This window comes from Simochromis diagramma, unplaced genomic scaffold, assembly GCF_900408965.1.
Source record: "Simochromis diagramma unplaced genomic scaffold, fSimDia1.1 OVJJ01000585.1, whole genome shotgun sequence".
Classification (NCBI taxonomy): domain Eukaryota; kingdom Metazoa; phylum Chordata; class Actinopteri; order Cichliformes; family Cichlidae; genus Simochromis; species Simochromis diagramma.
In genome coordinates, this window is record NW_024387398.1 from 1,159,684 (window position 1) to 1,181,755 (window position 22,072).

Below are 22,072 nucleotides of genomic sequence, written 5' to 3' on the forward strand. Positions count from 1 at the left end.
TTGTGTCATTCTACGTGTCCCTTGTGCATAATAAATGAGTCGTGTATATATAAGAACAAAAGGTTGAAATAATACTAATGTGTTTCTGAGGTACAAACATGAGACATTAAAATGTCACACTGTTCCATGGAAGCCCATCACATGAATTCTCTCTTAACACCAATGACATCATTGCTTAGTGGGATTCTGGTTTAATTTAGTTGTTCCGACTGACATCCTGATGTGTCAACAAGGAAACAAGAAAACACAAGTTACTGTGACGCAGCAGAGGTTGAACTTTTTACCTTTTAAAATTGTTTTAAGACAGTCTCATTTTTTCCTCCCCACTCTAAAACACTACTGTGATGTGGAGTCATGTGACTCTGGAAAAAACATTGAACACAATCTGTTCACTAAAGCCAGCTATGTGTCTAGAAACATGGAAAAGAACAAACCAACCACGGTTCTTTGTATATTTATATTTTCAAAACTAATCACTGAAAGTTAGTCTTTTGATTTTGTTTGTTCATAGAATATTTTGTTAGTAAATAAATATCTGTAACAAACGCCCCTTTGCTTTGCATTGATGTGCTTTCATACCTCTCTAAAAGCTCAATTTTACTGTTTACAGCTGGAACCGAGATTACTTATACAGGGATTATACTTCCCACGTCCACAGGTGCTCAGGTCCCAGTGACAAGTCGCCTCATCATTTAGTTAACACTGTAACTGTTAATTTTATTAAAAGGCAAAAGAATGAAATCGCAGATAGAATTGCTGAAACATAACACCTGTTCTTAAACAGCTCCCATGGCTTCCAGTTCACCTAAGTATCAATTTCAAGATCTTGTTTATCACTTTCAAAGTCCTTTATAACCCTGCTCGCCTGTCTTTATCAAATGTTCTCCATACGTACTCAGAGTACACTCTGCTCATCTTCAGCTTCCCCTGTCTGCTCACCTGACTACCATGGGACTCAGAGCCTTTAGTTGTTCTGTCCCAAGACTTTGGAACGCACTTACACCAGATCTCCAGACCAAACTGCACTTTTAAACCACGTCTTTAAAGGCACCGATAATAACTGTATAAAATGTAATAACAACAACAACAAGCACTCAAAGTATTATATGACATGCCTTAGTCACCCATTCAGACAAGCTTTTCTACACCCAAGTGCTTTCTAACATTCACACCCCAATAGTTGCATTGGAGAGGAACTTAGGGTTATAGTATCTTGCCCAAGGGTACTTTGGCATCCAAACTGGAGCAGTCAGGGATCGAAGCACCACCTTTCAATTAGTAAATGACCTGCTCCACCTCCTAAGCTACAGCTACCTTATTGAAGAGGTGAGGCCCAACACGACAAACAAAGAGGGATCAAATGTGTATGCCAACAAGCGTAGAAAGATGAATTGAATGGACGTACAAACTAGTGCTGCCACGATTACGTCGACTATCAAAATCATCGACGACAAATTTAATAGTCGACGCGTCGTTTGAAGCTTTGTAAGATCACAAAAGACGCAGGAATAAGTAGTAGGATTTAAGAGTGTAATAACGGACTGAAACAGATGATGGCAGCACTGCATGTACAAGGATACCAGCTGCCGTTAAACCCCGAAGAAGAAGAAGCAGCTGTGTCAGGTTTCATAGCTGTGTCCAAATTTAGCGGATGCATCCTTCGGAGGCCGCATTTGTAGGCCAATTAGGTTACAGCGACGCCGTGAAGACTGTCCAAACACTCAGATAATTTAAAAATGTTATTGTTTGGCTTTTTCAGTGTTTTATTGGTTCCTCAGTAAATCTGTTTGGCTGAGATTAAAGTTACAGTTTTCACACAGCTGAATAAACGTCAAACAGACAGCTGATTATCAGAAGTGTGAGATGCTCCAGAGTTTACTCCAGTGTCCTGTTATATTTTACATAAAGAACAGACGGCCGAGTTTATTAAACTCCACCGAGACAATCTGCAAATTTCATTAAAAGTTTAATAAACTATCATCTTGTCTTTATTTTTAGTTAGCACATACCTTAAACACTTAAAGCTGTAAGCTAATGATAGTTATATAAGAGCAGATGCAGCTGTACGTTTTATGTCCAATGGATGATGATCTGATTAGTCGACTAATCGCAAAAATAATCGGTGACTAGTCGACTATTAAAATAATAGTTTGTGGCAGCCCTAGTACAGACATATGTGGGTATGTTGATTCTTGCTGATGTGCACCTATTCAGTAAAGAAGCTACAGCTAGTAAACCAGTAAATCTGTGGCAAAAATATGGGCAGTATGTAACACCAGGTCCAGCTACACATGGTGGCAACTAGAGCTGCACGATTAATCGTTAGAAAATCGCGATCTCAATTTCCAAATGACAACGATTAAAAAAAAAAAAAAGAAAAGAAAAAAAAAAAAGACGACGACACCACCGCATTTTGATCCGGGACGTAATCTGCATGAAAACAAGCGCTCACTCTTCCTGCTCAACAAATGACAAGGGCGGAGCCTTATACCACGTGATACAGAAGCTGTGCCGTGTGATGCTAAAATTAGCAGGGAAAAAACAACGGAGAGCACGTCAGGGATGACGAGAAAGTGACAGGAGAAAATCCGTCCCGGTCAACCACCCAAACACCAATAACGGGAACCTTATAAAGCGCTTCCCTATACACGTTGAACTCCCGCAGGCACAAAGAAATTACGGAGGCTATCACTTATCACCTGACCAAAGATATGGCTCCCATCAACACTGTGCAAAACGAGGGATTTAGGAAAACGATCAACACCCTAGACAAACGCTACACAGTGCCGCCCCGCAACTATTTTTCTATTGTTGCACTACCTGCTCTATACACGCAGTGTCGAGCAACGGTGGAGACGGAATTTCAAGCAGTACAACATTTTGCGGTAACAACAAAATGTGAGACATTTGTTGTTTTTATGTCTCAACTGTTACGAAGTTGATGTGCAGTTAATAAGCGCAATAAATATTTATACCGGAAAAGAAAATCGTGAGAGAATCGTGATCTCAATTCTAAGCAAAAAAAAAAATCGTGATTCTCATTTTATGCAAAATCGTGCAGCCCTAGTGGCAACCATGCTGGTGCATATTTATATAACAAAAAACAAAAAAAAAAACCAACTTGAGTTGCCCATAACATTACAGAAGGTCTCCGAGGGCGAAAAATGATACCTGTGACATTTTACTTTGTATGCCGTTGGCCTGTAAATGGTGGAAACTGAGGAAGGGCTCAGCTGTCATTAAAGTCTGCCTTCACTGAGGCCCGTGCTATGATGTCCCATGACTTGGCGAATCCAAATAGGTGTTAATGGAAGTAGGGCGTTTATTGACCTTCAATTTGAAATGAAATAACGAAATCTTTGTGTTTGAATAAACTTTAAATTAAAAGTAACATAACTGAGTGATTAATCCACTTTATATTTTTTTAAACTATCTAACATTTGGGGGAAATTTTGAGCCCAGAGGGAAACGGGTGTGATTGTGTGCTGCCACTGAAAAAACTCAAATGATTTAAAACAAAACTGCAGTCTCACTAACGTTAATGTCATAGTTTCATTTTGTTTTCACTCAGAACAGGCTATACTCTTATGTCAACAAGGTCTAGAGGCAACATTTCAAAATGAAGAGAACAGTTTGTGGCACTGCATTTGATTGAAGTAATACTGAAGGTGTAACAGGATCGACTGACAATTTATACTACAGTTACCCACAGTTACCACTCTGTGGGTAACTGACAATTTTATTGCTATGTTTGGTTTTTGCTATTGTATTATTTTATATTTGTATTGATCAGCACTTTGATCTACCAGGTGTGTTTTTAAAGTGCTATATAAATAAACGATGATTATGATACTTTAAATAAACCAGGTGGGGATGAAGGTGTATGGCAATGAGGGTCAAGCGTCATGATTCCTTGTTAAGGAATATAATTAACGGTTACAAATGCCTTAGTTTTTGACACTGCCCATTAAACAGGGACTTAATTTAATATCAGTCTCTTAGTTTTAGACGAGCTGATGAGTCAACTAAACGAGACAAAAAAAAAAAAAAAAAAAAAAAAAAGAGAGAGAGACTAAGAAATGAGTTCCCAGGAACAACCCTACCTGTAACTGCCAAAATTATCTTATGGCACGATATATTTTCAATTCACAAGTCTGGTGGGAATCAACTATATTCACAATATGCACACAATTGACAGCTTTACCATGATTTTGAAGTCTGTAACATTCGCAGGCCATAATCATGACCAACACAAGGCTTGAGTCACTTCTTTACACACACACAAAAAAAAAAAAAAAAAAAAAAAAAAGCCCGAGCCACAGTGAGGAAGTTGCACAAACTGGTATAGGTGGGGCCTGAATAAAAGTCAAGTCAGACCGTAGCAGGAATGTAGGAGAGGCAGCAAGATCAGCAGGTTGCGCAGGCTGTAGGCAAGACTGTTTCAACATGAAACCAGAACTATGAGCACCAAGACTCACTGAACACAGCTTGTTTGCAATACAGTTAAAGTGGAAACTTACTTTAGACTTAAACTACAAAAAAGCCAAATTGAAACAACCCTAAACTGGGATTTATGGTTTACAACCATTTTATAACCCATACTAGTGGCTATTAAGGCTTTTATAGGATTTTCAGGCTACATCACCCTAGAAAACATTCCACAGCATTACAATGCAACTGTTGACAGCAAATTCTCACCAGATGTTGGTAACAACCCCTCTAATCCACATATCCAAATTCAAACCATAGATGTCCATAAATGATGTGTAATAATGAGAAATGATGTGGGATCACAGAGTTGGACACAGCTACTGTCAATCCTCAGTAGGTGGCAGCAGATTTTTATCAAGAATGTCTCAGTACATTTGTCCATTAATCCTTCCATCAATGAAGCATGCCAGTGCCGTATGAAAAATAGCCCCACGCTATTATGTTCCCAGCTGCAGACTTCCCTCTTTTTGGGCTAATATGCAGTGTCTTTTGGCCTCTAAACACTGTGTGTACTGAGGCATCCAGAGAGTTTAATTTCAGTCTCATCTGACCAGACTATGTTCTCCTTAGACCCCAACGATGCGGTATATGACATGAATAGATGACTACCAGAATGTAAACACGTCAGAAAAGCTGCCGTTTAGCACACTATTAAACACCAAAGTCAGTCGTTTCACTGAAAGTCCAGTTTAACTGGGAAAAAACAAATGCAGTACTCCTAAATACCCACTGATTAGTGTGTAATTATGTCTTTCAACAAACAGATGCAGGCTCAATTTAGATGTAGTTTATTAAATGAACACATACATTACTGAGATGGACATGGCCGTTCAGCCTAATCACAGTTCATGTATGTTGCTAGGGACCATTCATCTACGTAGTACTGCCAGAGGCTGAGGAGAGTGCTATAGATACAAATTTTAATTGATGTGAAGGATCATAAAAGTTAATCTCATTTATTTAGCGCTAAATCACAACAGTTGTCTCAAGGCGCTTTACAGACCCTACAATAACACAAAGAAAACAGGTAAATATCACACCTATGAGCAAGCCCTTTGGTGACAGCGGGAAGGAACAACTCCCTTTTAACAGGAAGAAACCTCCAGCAGAACCAGCCTCAGGGAGGGGCGGGGCCATCTGCTGCGACCGGTCGGGGGCGAGCATACTTGGATTCTACGTTTGACAATCTAGTCCAAGTAGGGAAAAGTTGAAAGAAAAACCCCCCAAAAACAACTCAATTTAATGTGAAAACCACCAACATGTTGAAAGAAAGCTTTTCATTATTTGAAATACAAATATAAGGTGGGAAACAAAGTTCTGTCCAACCATTCATATAAAACTGCAGCAAATTCCTTTTTTGTTCTACTTGCAGAACAATCGGGGAGACAAGACGCCACTAATTATTCGTGATAGTTCTTGTCCACCACAAGACAGACGGGTGTATTGTTGCTGCCCTAACATTTATGTTTTTATTCCATACACAGTTGGTGCAGAGCACCCACAACTGTGTTCTACATGTACAATGACAGAAGGCTTTGGTGGCTTTTTAGTCGTCTCATTGTTTTAACACACAAAACAAATGGCTACACAACACACCAGCTACACACTCCAAACACATTCAATGTCAAATCTCTCACATTTCAAATTCGCCATCACTCCCAAAACTTTCCTCTCTTTCTAAGCAACCATATGCCACGTGCTGCCACATCATTTTTGATTGGCTCATGTGGTACATTTTGTAACCAATGAAAGAAAAGTGTCTGTTTTAGTTTGGAGGGATTTTCCCCTCTGGTATGAAACCTGCTTGCGAGCGCTGACCTTAGAAAATCCAGCTACAAGTCTAAGATACAAAATGAAAAATGAATTCTTTTATTTTTTAATAGAACACTTAAATGCTGAAACAAGTGCCAGGAGCATTAATAAAAAGGTACATGATCAGCAGCTTGTTCTGAAGGTCAAATATAAACATTATCACGTGGCTGCTTTGGATAGTTTGATGCATGAAGTCGAAATGCCAAGGACAGGTTAATCTCTCTCTTTCTTTTTTTTTTTTTTTTTAAAATTAAACTATTGACTATCACGCTTTGTCACAATGTGACTGAGTGAAGATACAACGTCTAAACGTTACCTAAATATATTTATTTCTTTGAGAAATGGCTGCTGCACCATGGCGTGCTTGAAATCAGTTGGTATAGTTCCCATTAGAAGACAGGTGTTAATAATGGACAACACACTAGGTCCAATAGTTTCAAAGATGTCTTTAAAATGACGAGTGGGGATAATGTCGAGGCGACACAGAAACGGGCTCAAAGGCATCGAACAGCTGATAAATTTGGGGGAACAGAAGCTGGAGGAGTGATATGAGACCTGATAGCAGCAACCTTATTGACAAAAAAACAAGAGTTTTCACAGGTGGCTGGAGACCCTGGAAAGTGTTTGGTGGTTGATAGCAGAACTAATGGTGTTAATAAGACACGAGGTCTGTGACAGGAATTACAGATGATGTCTGATAAATACTTCCGTCCTAAAATCCTTCCTCTAACACCATCCTGCTAACCAAACAGGGCTTAACATATCAAAGGAGAGCTGAAGGTTTTCTCTTCTTCATTTCTAAGAGCACATTGAGTCACGTTGTTTAGCCAGGCACCTTTTTTAGGTTTAACACACTCAGTTTTAAAAGGAGCAACAGTATCAAGAGCAGCTGAACAAAGCAAGCAGGTGATCAGCACTCATCTTCAGGGAGCGACTGTCCAGCTGAGGGACACCAATAATCTGTTCTTCAGCAGGAGTGATGATGCAGACTGTGTGCAGGCATTTTAAAATACAGTCTGTTTTTGGAATACTTCTTATTGAAATTTGTTCCTGGGTATTCAGTGATCAATTATGTCAAACAACATTCGAAGGTACAGTTAGAGTCTGAAGCTCAGCTCAACCGGTCTCTGTGGGTTTACCCAGAGAGTAGTGACTCTGAACTAGATCTGCACGGCAGAGTGGACTCAAAAGCGATAAGGATGAGGGGCAGGTCCAGGTCAGCGCTGCTCATTTCCCAGCTCATCCTGTCTTGATGCCTTTTGGATCTTCTAATAGAAGTCTTATTTTGTTTATTTCTGTCACCTACATTTTGCCCCGACCAATTACACATGAATATTTAAAAATAAATAAATTAGGATCCCAGCTTTTAATTAAAACTAGTTCAATGACTACCACAAACAAAAAATACACGTTATCCAACTTTTACACTGCGTGCCACGATGACAAAGTGACCCAAGCTAATTAAATGGCTCGTCCCTCCTCTATCATGGTCAGTAGTGACGCGTGTTCACACTGGATTCAAGTTTGTTTGCTCTGTAGTTACCAATGGCTAAAAATGGTCCTTCAAATATGTTCTTCTGTGGACATGAGTGGACGGGTGTTAAACCAGAAACCAAAAAATGAACCAGAAATGAGGAAATCCGCCTCCAGTTTCTGCCTTCCAGCACGCTAAAGAAAAATCCAGTTGACCTTTGACAGCTGCAGCCTGCCCTACATTTAACACGGGTCACATCATTAACAGCAGCTACCCAATTACCCATTACTAATGCTGGTAATCAAGGCATGTAAGACCTGTCAGGAATCTATAAATTATTGTGGTGTCACATCTGTTCTAAATAAACATACACTAAAGAAAATGTAATGCTTTCATCAAAACAACCGGTCCAACTCACGACTAATGAAACAAAAACGTCATCATAAGCAGTCTTTCTGGCACAGATGATGTGAACAAAGAGGTGAAATACCGCGACACTGGTGCTCGGACTGAAGTGTACACACTGCATAGTTCAAATATACAGTGTGGAAGTGGGACGCAGCTAGTGTACTTTAAGATTACCGCTCACCCTAAATGGTTATTATTAGCAGTTACCGCAACTAATATTACGTGTCCCCGCTGACGGGTCCTGTAGAGGCTTCGTTTACGCGCTGCAAACACACACTGCTGGGCATGGTCTGCTGTTTTCGCTTCTGTTCGCCGCCGCCATTTTCTGACAAGGGAGCGGAGGACATGTTGGAAGCTAGCACAACAAAAGAGCGGCCATTTCCAATCACACAGTCCCCTTTCCGCTCCGTAACAGCTGTAATTCAGGATACAAGTACGCACCTAGGGTCTGTAAACGGCTGTCACCACGCAGCCAAAAGTGTCAAACGGAACCGAGAGGGAAGCGTTTGAAAGCGGTGTCTGGAAATACATAATACACAGTGTGTCCTCGTAGCTGTTGGGCTGATTAGCAGGCCTAATGCCAGCAGGGTTCACAATCACTGTTAGCCGTCTTTTTCCCAGAGCAGACGGGACGACATTTATTGACCGAAATAAATGTTTCCATGTTAGTATCGACACAGACGCCGTGCCGCCCAACCATGTCTCCTTACCTGATGTGTGGAATCCCGACACCGCCTTGTAGGATTTTGTATAGTTTGCTTTCGTATAACAACTGCGGATGTCTGGCCTTTTGTGATTCCAATTTAACAGCTACTTCCTGAAAAATAGAGAAACACGACAACAAATACACTTCAATATTTACCATTCTTTTTTACTACTAACATCCAGGGATTCATAAACTGAATGCAGCTAAAAGTATTGTGTAACCCTAGCAGATAAATAGAAGCTGTGCACTTTCCGACCTATAAAGTTATCGCACACATAGGACAAAGCTACCGTCATATTCGGTAAAATTATTTAGCAACTTCCAGAAGACAGCTAAACAATCCAAGATGTAGAAAGATGCACCATATTACCTCTCCATTTGTGATGTTGATGGCCAGATATATGTCGCCGAAAGATCCAGATCCGATTTTTCTGACGAGTTTGTATTTCCCACCGACTATGAACTCTGCTTTAGAGCCACTGCTGCTCGCCATATCCACCAGATATCAAATTCCACCTGATTTGCTTTAGGAAATTCTGTGGCAATTTAGCCCGATTGTCAGCAGAACATACGGCGTCCCGTATATCCACTTGGTGTTACAGGGGGCAATGTGGGCTAGCTGTTACTACAAAATATTTTCGAAAACCAATAAACCAGGCTTCGATAGATCTCATATATAGTTTTCTGGCTTTCGTCTGGCTACAATAATCTTAGTTAAAACACAAACTGGTCAGGTAAACGCTCAATGGCGTGTTAGTATCGACGTACAAACATCCAGAACTAAATTAGAACAAGCCTAAGGCCTTTAACACCCAACCAGCTACCTCGGAGTAGCAACTAATGTCCGTCAAAGCTAACGTTAGCATCAAGCTAACGTCGTCGTAACGAACGCAACGGAGAAACTGTCCAGGTTTCCTCTGCAGTGAAGGGCGAAAGTTAATCTTTATACTCTCGCGGGTGCCGTTGCTTCTTCGATCTTTTAAAGACGTTTTCAGCAAACTTTAAGGGTCGAAACCGTCTGTACAAAGTACAACCCACTCACTCCGCCATCTTGTCTTCTCTACCCTTTCTCTCAGCTGGTTGCCGTTGGAGGCGATTAGCTAAGGTACCTCATGGCCCCTTCAGTTGCTATCGGAAATAAAAGTAAATATAAAAAATATGCCACAAAACTTAGTGCTAAGAAAGGAAATATGCTTTATTTATAAATGCTTTATAACGCAACATTCTTAGTTTGAATGGCCTTAAAATTTTGTATATTTTGTTTCTTTTTTAATTTGTTTTTTTGTCCTATCGCGTGTCGACGTATGTTAAAGGCCAATTAATTAACCGTGAAAAGTTCTTTTTGGGGGGGTTAACTTTTGTTTGGTTGATAATTTTGTCAGGTTCCACCACAGAGCACTTGAATGCACCAGCAGGTGATGTTTTCGAACAGACTACGTCATGTGACTGGAAAACATGAAAATATTATTCCAAAATATGTTACAAATATTTGCCAGAAATTCTACATGGTCATTCAGAGAACGAATATGACAAGGGTAGATTGTTTTAGTGGGCAGTCAGAAGACCAAAAAACAGATCTATGTTCCCAAGTAGACCATTACGCCTTTTGCTATAATGTCATATTTTATTAGGATTTTTTTATTTTGAGATATTAAAATCACAACAGACAAAACTGGGGGACAGAAAAGCAAAAGAAGAAAGTAAGACAAGTTTGGCAGGGAGAGAAAAAACACTGACAATCTGCTTGAATACCTGCCGAAAAAAACCACACAGCAGGGAAACCACAGCAACAACCAGCATATGTATAACTAAGAGTAACATACATATGATAAGTGTTACTGAGCAGCACACAGTATTAATATTACATGACATGTTTAGAGGCAGCAGCCGACCAAGATGGTGTGTGCGCACCTGTGTGTGTGAGCGTGCTGTGCTCATAAGGTTTCTGTGTTTATGTATCTAATAGTGTGTGGGGGGAGCCACAGGCCTGCCCCCCAGGACATGAAAGAGCTAGAATGGTCCAAGACACAGTCATGTTGCAGCGCTGGGTGCTGCGGTACAGAATTCACCGGGTATGGATCCTCTCCGCAAAGATCTCCAAAACAGGCCAATAACATTCCAATCTTCCAGGTCCCAGAGGCAAGTGAAAGGAAGGATACAGTCAGAGTTGTGAAAGAGCTGCTCAGCAGACACTGAAACTACCACCCAAATGGACATCCAGTCATCCAAACTACTCCTCGAGATTCACCAGCACCTCCCAGGTCGATAATAGTGAGATTCCTCAGCACAGCAAAAAATAACAAGCATGGAGCCAGAAAGTCTTTTTTTAGATAAATGGACATTCTTTAAAAAAGACAACTGTCCCGATCCACAAATGAAGACAGCAAATGTTCATGAAATCAAAAGACAGGATGTCCAGGCCAAATGTCTGCATCCAGCAAAAGTGAAAATATATCTGCACACCGGAGAGGAGACCTTCACTGCACTAACGGAGGCCACACTGCTGCTGGAGAGTCGAGATATGCTGTGGAGAAACGGAGCATGTTAAGGACAGCTGAAGGAAGGCTGGACGTTAAGGGTAAAGGGCAGAGGTCTGTTGACTCAACTGTAAGAAAGAAAACAAGAGGAGGGGAGTTGAACCTACACGAGGAACAATGAATGCCATAAATCCATAAACATGAAGACGTTTTGGACAGTTACATGTCACAGTAATAGAAGAGATATTTCTTAATGTCCTGGTGGTTCGATATGAGCAGATTACACTCATTTGGGCCTCTTTGACATCGTACTGAGCCTTTTTTCCCACAGAGGGGGAAGGTCTCACCCCTCTGACCAGCACAGAGGTAAACACAGTTAAACGACCGTGGTTGACTGGAGGTCCTGCTCTGTGTTATTAATGCCATTTCTTTGCTTTTCCTGACATATGTCGTGGACATATCTCACACCCATCTACAAGTGAAGCACATTTATGGGAAACACTTGTTTAAACAAAAAGGGGAACATATCATAACATCATAGTTATAATGTAGCACAATCAATAACCCAATCAAGAGAAATGGGCAATGATTTAGGTTTTCTTGAGCCAGAGAAAGGGTTTGAGTACGCAGTGCATCATGTAGGGAGTTGCTGTCCTGTTTAGCATGTGCACCAATAATGAGGACGTTTTTTCACGATGATGAAACACATTTTGTCATCTTCACTGGAACAATAGGAGTCATGAAAATAACAATTTGAAATGTGCCCAAATGAAGACTGGCTAGACTTCTGTGTGGGATTGTGCATTAAGATGAAGGAATTATACAATAGAGAAAATGTTACAATTTAAAAACCAACGACAGTTACATGGGTTACTAACTTATAAGGCAGAAGGACATGTCAGATATATGAATAAAACATATTATGAAATGGGGAATAAAGCCGGCAGGTTGACGGCCTTTCAGCCCAATCCAGCTGAAATCCAGAGACCAACGAGATGGCAAAAGCACAGGCGTTCTGTACTTATGTATTAGTATAAATACTACTGTTAAAACTACTCACTGATTCAACTTCTTTACTCAAGTAAAAGTAAAAAGTACAGGCTCTGAAACCAGTAAAAAGGAGGTTTCTATATGAGGTTTCTGAACCTTGTGCTATCATACAAATAATAATAAAATAATATCAGTAGATATTCTAACTACACTCAGCCTGAATCTGAAGAAACAGAAGGGAAATATGTACACACACTGCTGCCTACATTGTAGAGGGTGACTTTGCCTCTTAACAGTAAAATGTGCAGAGTCAGGGGTCAAAGTGGATCCAGCAGGGGGGGGATCCTAAGCATGGTTGTAATGGAGCCTCTGAATAGCAGCTAGTCTACCTCAGTTTGATTTGTAGCACATTCCACGATATTAAAAAAACAATGTCTTGTGCACAAACCCTGATTTAAAAACACGAGGATTTACATGCAAGCTTGAAATTTCCAGTTTCTAAAATCCCACTGAGCAGACCACACTTTAAATCTAACCTCTCCTCTTCCTCTCCAGTCTTTCTTATCTTTCTCCAACTCTGAGTGAAGCTAGCTCTTTCTTGTTTCTCCCTGTGAAGTGCAGCAGCTGGACCTTTAGCCAGCAGGTGTGCAACACACTGCACACAAACAGTGTGTGCGTGCTGATGTTTGTTGAGCTAGTTAGAAGTACTGCAACTGTAACTTATTAAGGACACCCGCAGTTGTTCTGGTGTTGTGGCAAAAACAAAACAAATAACAAACAACAACCAACAACATAATAATAATAATAATAATGGATTGGATTTATATAGCGCTTTTCAAGGCACCCAAAGCGCTTTACAATACCACTATTCATTCACTCTCACATTCATACACCCCACCATCTGGGTGGCTGTGGCTCAGGTGGTGGAGCAGATCAGCTACTGATTGGACGATTGGTGGTTCGAGCCTTAGCTTCCCCAGTCTGCATGTCAAATCTCCTTGGGCACGATACCAACCCCAAGTTGCCCTCCGATGTGTTTATCGGTGTGTGAATGTAGATTAGTTTGTACTTGTGTGAATGAGGCATGTTGTACACAGCGCTTTGAGTATCCTGGGAGAGTAGAAAAGTGCTGTTTAAGAACCAGTCCATTTACCACCGTCCCCTTTAACCCCTGACTTTGGCACAGGTCGCCTCTTTTATGCGACATCCTCTGGTGATTAATAAAACTACAGGGTGGGCCATTTCTATGGATACAGCGTAACAACATGGGAATGGTTGGTGATATTAAAGTCCTGTTTGTGGCACATTAGTATATGTGAGGGGGCAAACTCCTCAAGATGGGCGGTGACCATGGTGGCCATTTAGAAGTCGTCCATCTTGGATACAACTTTTGTTTCTTCAATAGGAAGAGGACCATGTGACACATCAGACTTATTGGTAATGTCACAAGAACAACAATGGTGTGCTTGGTTTCAACGTAACTTTATTCATTTCCCTGTGTGTGTGTGTGTCGTGTGTGTGTCGTGTGTTCAGGTGTTTGGGCCATTTTAGCAGCTTTATTCTGTTTTTCTGAAATGTTGGGGTTATTTTGCACAAATGCAAAACCACAAAATCTGAAAGTTTCCCAACCTGGAAGAATACCTCCTTCCAGGAAGCCAAACACAGGGTAACTGTTGGCGTGGACATCCCTGTACTTCTTCATTTTCAACTGGATATTAGTTTTTGGATGCTGTTTTCTTTCTCTCCAGTGACGTATTCTTGTGGGAGTGTCTCCTTTCCTTTACAACGAAGCCAATCAAAGGACGGCTTCAGTCAGCACCACAGTGTCTGTGTATAAGGATAACATGTGAAACACACACCTGCTGCCAGAGAAACACGTCTACAAACTGGAAGCTATGAAGCTGACCGTGCTGTTCTGGGCTGTTCTGCTGTTTTCTGTCTGTGGTGAGTTCATTCACAGCACAAACTGATGATCTTCAGAACATTTTCTGTCTCAGGCTCTTCTTTAAATAACTTTTTCCTCCTTTTAACTGAGGTTTTAGGTGCATGTAAAATATGTTAGCGAGACTAATTTAAAAGAATGATTACAATTTGTAAAAACAAATAATTATAACAAAGACATTCAGTCCATTTCAGTACATAAATTAATGAATTAATTAAACAATACAAACATGCCTAAATTATCATTCACTGTGTGCTTTTAGGATTCAAGGATAGTCAGAAGAAATAAACAGATTATTTTTTTAGTTCCAGTTTTCTCTCCATGGTTTGAAACGACATTAACAAGTGAACTGCAGATTATTATCAAACCTTAGTTTACAAGATAAGACCTGATGTCCTTTATGATCAGGAATATATTTAAACTGGAAGAGTTTCTTTGATGTTGTCAGAGACCAAAACATGTTTTTCATATTCACACATCAAAGACCTGGAGTGGAGCAAAGTAACAGGACGTTCAGATGACACCCTCTTATTATGCTTACCGGGATTATAATCTGATGGACAAACTGCTGGTTACGCACATACTTACCGGATATGAAATTGTGATGGTTAAAACAGGGTCGATCACAAGCATATATACAAATACACAAATAATATATGTGTGTATGTTTGTGCAGTCCTTTCCCACCAGGATGAGACAGCATCTGTGTTTCCAAACAACCACAAGTCGAGGACATCTGGAGGACCAAGATCAGAAGCTCTTGTTGATCTCACAGAGGTACGAGTTGGTCTTATTCAGTATTTTTATTTCTCCCGTCTTAAATGTTTTCCAGGATCTTCTTAGTGGGCGTGGTCACTTCAAATGAATATGACGTTCTTTTAACTAATTACCTTTATTTACGATGCATTTCTACTTACGGGAGTCGCCCCTCTCAAGATGTTCCCGTTAACAGAGATCAAACCATCAAGTTTAAACATGTATTTGGTTTCTCAGAGCCTCATGGAACTGTTCTTCTTGAGAAACCTTTAACAGCTTAAAGGAAAAACAGTATTGGGGAAAGTTATGGTTCAGTAAGGGTTCTGGGTGGAACCTTTATTAAAAGTGTTGAGATCATCCTTGTCAAAGTTCAAGGTTTTTATTCACCCCTTTATCAGTTTTGTTAATCATAAAATGCTTAAGAAACACTTTTTCTTCAGCGTAGCATGAAGTCAGTAAAATGACATTGATCTGGTCGGTTTTCTCTCTGCTTTTTCAGCGGTGTTGTATTTGGCTGTGGTCAGTGTCGCTGCTGGGAGCTGGACACAGGCAGTCCTGCTCCTCCTGGACGGCACATCAGTATGTGCAGAGGTGCCAAGTAACAAAGTACTAATACTTTGTTTTAGTAACAAAGTATTAGTACTTTGTTACTGTACTTAAGTAGAATTTGCAAGTATCTGTCCTTTACTTGAATATTTATTTTTCTTATTTTTACACAAATATCTGTACTTTCTACTCCTTAGACTTTCAAAACAGACTTGTTACTTTTGTTTCAGTGGTCACATTTATAGAGTATATAAATGTAATAGAGTATAGGAGTGCAGGTGCAAGATGATAAGGAAGCACGAAGCACGTTTTTAAGTGGCAGATAAATTAAAAATCCTATCAGCAAACAAACAAACTGTCTGACTTCAGTTTGTCACACAGTGTGTTGTAGCTAAAGGTCCAGCGGCTGTATTTTCATAGAGAGAAAAGAGTGAGAGATACTTCACTCAGAGATGGAGAAAGATGTAGGGGGGCAACAGGACACGAGAGGAAGAAGAGAGGTTAGATTTAAAGGTCCAAGTCCCCGGTCCTTCACCAGCCCAGACGCGTCTCTAATCATTTTTCCCCACTCGGCAACGCACCTGCCGAGGAACAACTGACGACTGTGTTTCGAGACATGTGACACTAGAAACATCAGCAGACACAATGAATTGTCTTCCAGGGGTCAGAGCAGGGAAAGCTAAAACTGCTGGCTAAGGGTAAACGTAAAACTGTAACATTCACGTCGGGAGTGGACAATCCCCTTACATCAATTGGAGCTCCTTAAAAGTAATGTTAAAGTGGTTTTATCGTTGCCAAAACCACTCTGTAGTTTTCTCTGGTCCCCTCCCCAATCAGACCAGGAGTGACATGTTTAGCCGCATGTTCTCCTTAAATTGCTGGCTGTCTGAGTGGTGTCCCAGAAACGATGTGGGCCTCATAGATAATTGGCAAACCTTCTGGAGGAAACCTGATCTTGTTAGGAGAGACGGCATCCATCCCACTTTGGATGGAGCAGCTCTCATTTCCAGAAATATGGACAAATTTGTTAAACCTTCCAAAATATGGCTATCCAGAGTTGGGACCAGGAAGCAGAGCTGCAGTCTTACACGCCTCTCTGCAGCTTCTCTCCTCCTGCTACCCCCCCAAAAACCCATCTCCATAGAGACTGTGTCAGCTCCCAAACCAGTGAACAACAACAGCACCAAAGAGTAAACGAGTGATAATCTGGTTTATTAAACATTAACTAATGTTTAACAAACCAACTAGCTAACCTTCTAACTAATTTAGAAGGTAATCATTTAGCCTAATAAACTATTCATTACTATTTATCACTGATTAAAAAAATCAGAACAACCCTCTTCAGCTCTGTAGCCAGGCTGACAAACAGAGCTCTGTTGAGCCAATCATCCCTTTAACGTTAACTAGTAACGACTTCATCAATTTCATCACAACTAACATTTTTTGATCATACCCAAATGTATCCATTGGTGAAGCCAGATAACACAAACCAATTAGTTTAAACTGCAAGAATGTCTTACAGACATGGAAGAAGACATCAAGACACAGGTGACCTCTAATTTTCTGTTTTGAAATTTAGGAAAAAATGAGGTTATTGTGGAGATTTGCAAGTATTTAGGTGTTCTTCCTGGTCATAAACTGTGTTTTGAACTTCATGCTGATATTACCACCCAAAAAAGTCAGCACAAACTGTACTGAGGTTATTGTACTCGGCCCTGAAAAGCCTAGAAATATGGTATCTAAGCAGATTCTTACTCTGGATGGCATTACCTTGGCGTCCAGTAACACTGTGAGGAACCTTGGAGTCATTTTTGACCAGGACATGTCCTTCAACACACATATTAAACAAATATGTAAGACTGCGTTCTTCCATTTGTGCAACATCTCTAAAGTTAGAAATGTCCTGTCTCAGAGTGATGCTGAAAAACTAGTTCATGCATTTATTACTTCCAGGCTGGACGACTGTAATTCATTATTATCAGGAAGTCCTAAAAACTCCCTGAAAAGCCTTCAGCTAATCCAAAATGCTGCAGCAAGAGTCCTGACAGGGACTAGAAAGAGAGAGCAGATTTCTCCTGTTTTGGCTTCCTGTTAAATCCAGAATTCAAAATCCTGCTCCTCACTCATACTATGGGCTCAAAATGTGGTCATAAATATTTTGTACTTGTAAATCGGTTTTGTATGTGTAAAAAAAATTTGTGTGTGCGTAAAAAAGATTTGTGTGTGGACTTAGCCAAAAAAACCCTGCAAGTTACAAGTACGAATTTTGACCCTATTTTTCTTCCTTTCATCTGATTGGTCAATGTCATGTCAATCACAAATGTAACAATCCAATCAGAGAACAGATGGGTTTGGCTGTCGGAGGGGCGCTTTTTTGAACTGCAGGTCCTTGAAGGGTAATCTCTATATGAATATCCGATAGCAGTTAGGTCCCCTTACTTTCAGTAGCTGTTGAAAGGATAAAGTTGTGGTATATCAGTGGTTAGAAATGCATTATTACTTTAGGATTAGTTTAACACAAAGTCAGGGCTGACCCGGGACCATTGCTGTGAGTCACAGCGTGCAGCATAAAGGTCCTTTCACATCGGACGCAGGATGTGCTGCTAATGCTAACTGCTAACTAAAAGCCAAGGATCCAGAATTTGTTGCTGGCTGCTGGGCTCTGTGGGTTTTTGCAGCAGCTCTACCTGTACTAGATGCACCTGCTCCTTGTCTTTTCTATCTCTGACTTTATGTCCTCTACAAGAGTTTGTTTTTTTTGCTAGTTCTTCAAATGTTCAATAAAAACATGTATGCTAATTCATAGTGAAGAAAGCTTTGTAATGAAGACTGTCATTTCCAAAACACTGCCCGCCCCCACCCTGCGGTCCGCAGCGCTGTTGAAAAGGCTGTGGAAGTCCCTGTATTAAACACGTAGACCTGTGACACAAAAATCACCAAACTCGGACGACCACAGACTGTTTTCCTTCGTGGTGATGAAGGAAAACGCTGGGTTGGCATGTAAAAGGGCATTTATTCCCTTCAAAGACCTGCAGTTCAAAAAAGCGCCCCTCCAACAGCCAAACCCACCTGTTCTCTGATTGGATTGTTTAATTTGTGATTGACATGACATTGACCAATCAGATGAAAGGAAGAAAAATAGGGTCAAAATTCGTACTTGTAACTTGCAGGGGTTTTTTGGCTAAGTCCATACACAAATCTTTTTTTACGCCCACACAAATTTTTTTTACACATACAAATCCTGATTTACAAGTACAAAATATTTATGACCACATTTTGAGCCCATACCTCACATACAAGGTCTTAAATAATCAGGCCCCATCTTATCTTAATGACCTTGTAGTACCATATCACCCTATTAGAGCACTTCGCTCTCGCTCTGCAGGTCTACTTGTTGTTCCTAGAGTATTTAAAAGTAGAATGGGAGGCAGAGCCTTCAGTTTTCAGGCCCCTCTTCTGTGGAACCAGCTTCCAGTTTGGATTCGGGAGACAGACACTATCTCTACTTTTAAGATTAGGCTTAAAACTTTCCTTTTTGCTAAAGCATATAGTTAGGGCTGGACCAGGTGACCCTGAATCCTCCCTTAGTTATGCTGCAATAGACTTAAGACTGCAAGGAGGTTTTTGTGATGCTCTGAGTATTTGTCCTTCTCTCACCATGTGTTTATACACCGCTCTGAATATGTTCACCCTGAACTGAGCATGTGCATGAATAGAGAAAGCACCATGGCACTCTGATTAGCCCATATCACATATCAGTGTTATTTAAACATTGATTGTTATAGTACACTACATGTTTCAGGGGAACTGACAGGCAAATACTGTCAAAGAAACATGAGTCATAAAAATGTTGACTTTTTTTTAAAAATTTCACTTCCATGCAAAATGTTTACAAAGAACAAAAGTAAATAAGATGAGAAACATGAAGGCAGTCTAAATCATCAAGCATTCAAAGTACGATAAATATTCAGTACAATCAAAAATAGTCTCATTTAATATTCCGCTGATTCTTTTAAACATCCTCATTTTGTCTTTTTAGCTTTTGAGCAGCTTCTCAGGCGTTAATCTGAACACTTGGCTATTTAAGTTTAATTCAGCACTTTATTGTCCCACAAGGGGAAATTAGCAACAAGGACAACATACATGGGGACACATACCCAGTGAGCAAAGGACTGCCTAAGAATAAAACAACATCACAATAAATAAAAACAAAAACAAATTAATTAAAAAAAGAAGAAGAACAATAAAACCCCACAGTGATTATTTGATTCTAAGGAGACGAGTTACCGTAGAAATAAAAGAAACTGGAGTCTTTTCCTCCTCACAGGTACGCTAAGTCTTCACCTTTTGTTTGTATTTTTGTGCAGCCAAAAGTAAACATGCTATGTAGCAAGTCTTGTTAATGATCTCACTGAGGGGGTTCAGGCCTGCACTTGATGGTGACGTGTGTGTGTAGAGGAGGTGGCTGACAACTGCTATCCATAGCCAGTCTTGTTAATGATCTCCAAGAGATATAAAACTAGGAATTACAAATAAATAACATGCTAAATTGGTAAACTCGGTAAAATTAAGGGATTAAAAGGTCCTATTTACTAACTATACAATACTATACAATACTAACTGTACGATAAACAAAGACAGGACAGAGAAAGTGGATTGTGCAGGAGGTACTTGATGGTGACTTGTGCTATGGGCTAGTGTTGGACGCCACATCCCCATTGAGCACCTGATGAAGGCTCTCAGGGTCCTGTTGATCTTGTACAGTTCTCGGCATTCCAGGATCCAGCTGTGGGGCATTGAGTCACAGACCTTCTTGCACAGGTTGGTCAGCCTAGTGTTGCAGTCTCAGCTGACTGCTCGGTCTGCCAGTAGCTGGTGTTTTGTGCCTCTGGTATTCTTGCCAATATATGTGTGTGTGAATATATACATATATATATATATTAGTGCTGTCAGCGTTAAAATAACATCAACGCCATAACTGAATTAACACGGCAATTCTCCGTTAGCGAGCCCCGTGCGTGGGGCTGCACTGCGCTAACTAACGCGTTAACGAGCTGACCATGCTAACGCGTTGAAATATATATATATATACACACACGTGTGTTTGTGTGTGTGTACTATAGATACTGCTACTTGAAAACATTTGTTCTTTGCATGCAGAGAGCAATTCCTTGTTTGTGTGCACAAACAAATAAAGATGATTCAGATTTTTCTGATTCAGTTAAGAAGTTAAGAAATGAGCACCTGTTAATGGTGACCCCTGTGTAGGTCTGTTCAGAGGTCTACCAGGCACTGGAGGTTAAACCCAAGACTTGCTGAAGGGATTAAATTAAGAATCAGTAATCCTGTCACTGCCTGCTTTTGTATCCAGCCCAACTGTGGGAAGTACGAAGGAGGAATCTGCACCAAGGAGTATGCTCCAGTATGTGGGAGCGATGGAAAAACCTATGACACCGAGTGTCTTCTCTGCAAGAAGAACAGGCATGTAACACACACACACACACACACACACACACACACACACACACACACACACACACACACACACACACACAATGAATCTATGTTTGTTTTTCTCTCCTACAGAGAAGAGAAGAATACTGTGAAGGTGGCGAAAAAGGGGCCATGCGCTTCCTAGATGGCTATGTTGCACTCATGGGTGTTAAATAGGGCCTATTGATTTCCTGTGTTTGTGTTCTCAATAAAGTTACCTTCTGCAGCATGTCTCTGGTCTAATCCTTTAACACAAAAACACCCTGACTATAGCACTGATCACAAACAGGTTTAATTTAAACAGTAATAACAGTAAGTGGCTGAAACCTGTCCCACAAAGCTGTACTTGGACTTTTCTCATACTACTATTTATTATAGGTACGCAAAATGTGGTGTAGTCAATGATTTGTTCATGAGAAACAGTAATTTCATCATCACACATTTTTGTGATATAATCACAACTTATGTGTAGACAATACAACAAACGGTGGAAAAGTGTATGTCCTGCCAAATGAGCAAGGTCTCTTATTTAGTCACAGCTAAGCAATATTTTACACGAGTGTTTCTGACATACCAAATATCAAACACTCCTATAGCATGCCAGAAGATAATGCATGTATTATTGCAGGTCTACCTTACAATATAAAGCACCTTGAGGCAACTGCTGTTGTGATTTGGCGCCGTGTAAAAAAACTGAATTGAACTCTGAACTCTTTCAGCTAAATAGAATCTGGGCTGTAAGTTTAGCTCACTTGTTTTTGCTGAGTTTGGATGAAATGGTTTCTATGAGCATTTAGTGGCGATTCTGAGGTTGTTGTGGACACCACACATGCCAATAGTGTTCAACTACAGTTCACCCCCTTTGCCCCCGCTACCGGCAGCTTTGGGTCTCAAGAGGTTTTAATTTAAAAGAAAAAAAGTTTTAAAAACTCACTAAATGTACCATTTTCTATATAGGGTTCTTCCCTTTTCCTTCT

The 22,072-nt window shown here is 40.4% G+C and overlaps 2 protein-coding genes across 5 annotated transcripts in view; one reads left to right on the top strand and one right to left on the bottom strand.

Annotated features, from left to right (window-relative positions):
* csnk1a1 (casein kinase 1, alpha 1) overlaps nucleotides 1-9,973 on the bottom strand; it is a 30,377-nt gene extending 20,404 nt beyond the window's left edge. For 3 of the 4 annotated variants that reach the window (XM_040010467.1, XM_040010465.1, XM_040010466.1), the window contains exons 1-2: nucleotides 9,262-9,973; nucleotides 8,896-9,002 (exon numbers count right to left, since the gene is read on the bottom strand). In XM_040010467.1, coding sequence (XP_039866401.1) covers nucleotides 8,896-9,002; nucleotides 9,262-9,384 — 230 coding nt within the window. In that variant the 5' untranslated portion in view covers nucleotides 9,385-9,973. The remainder of the gene's footprint in view (nucleotides 1-8,895; nucleotides 9,003-9,261) is intronic. The other variant, XM_040010468.1, reaches the window with a different exon arrangement.
* A 4,192-nt stretch (nucleotides 9,974-14,165) lies between these two features.
* Nucleotides 14,166-21,319, top strand: LOC120720690 (serine protease inhibitor Kazal-type 2-like). The gene is made up of 4 exons (XM_040010469.1): nucleotides 14,166-14,302; nucleotides 14,977-15,077; nucleotides 20,974-21,083; nucleotides 21,189-21,319. The coding sequence occupies exons 1-4, from the start codon at nucleotides 14,254-14,256 to the stop codon at nucleotides 21,238-21,240; spliced, it is 312 nt and encodes a 103-aa protein (XP_039866403.1). The 5' UTR covers nucleotides 14,166-14,253; the 3' UTR covers nucleotides 21,241-21,319.
* Nucleotides 21,320-22,072: the final 753 nt, after the last annotated feature.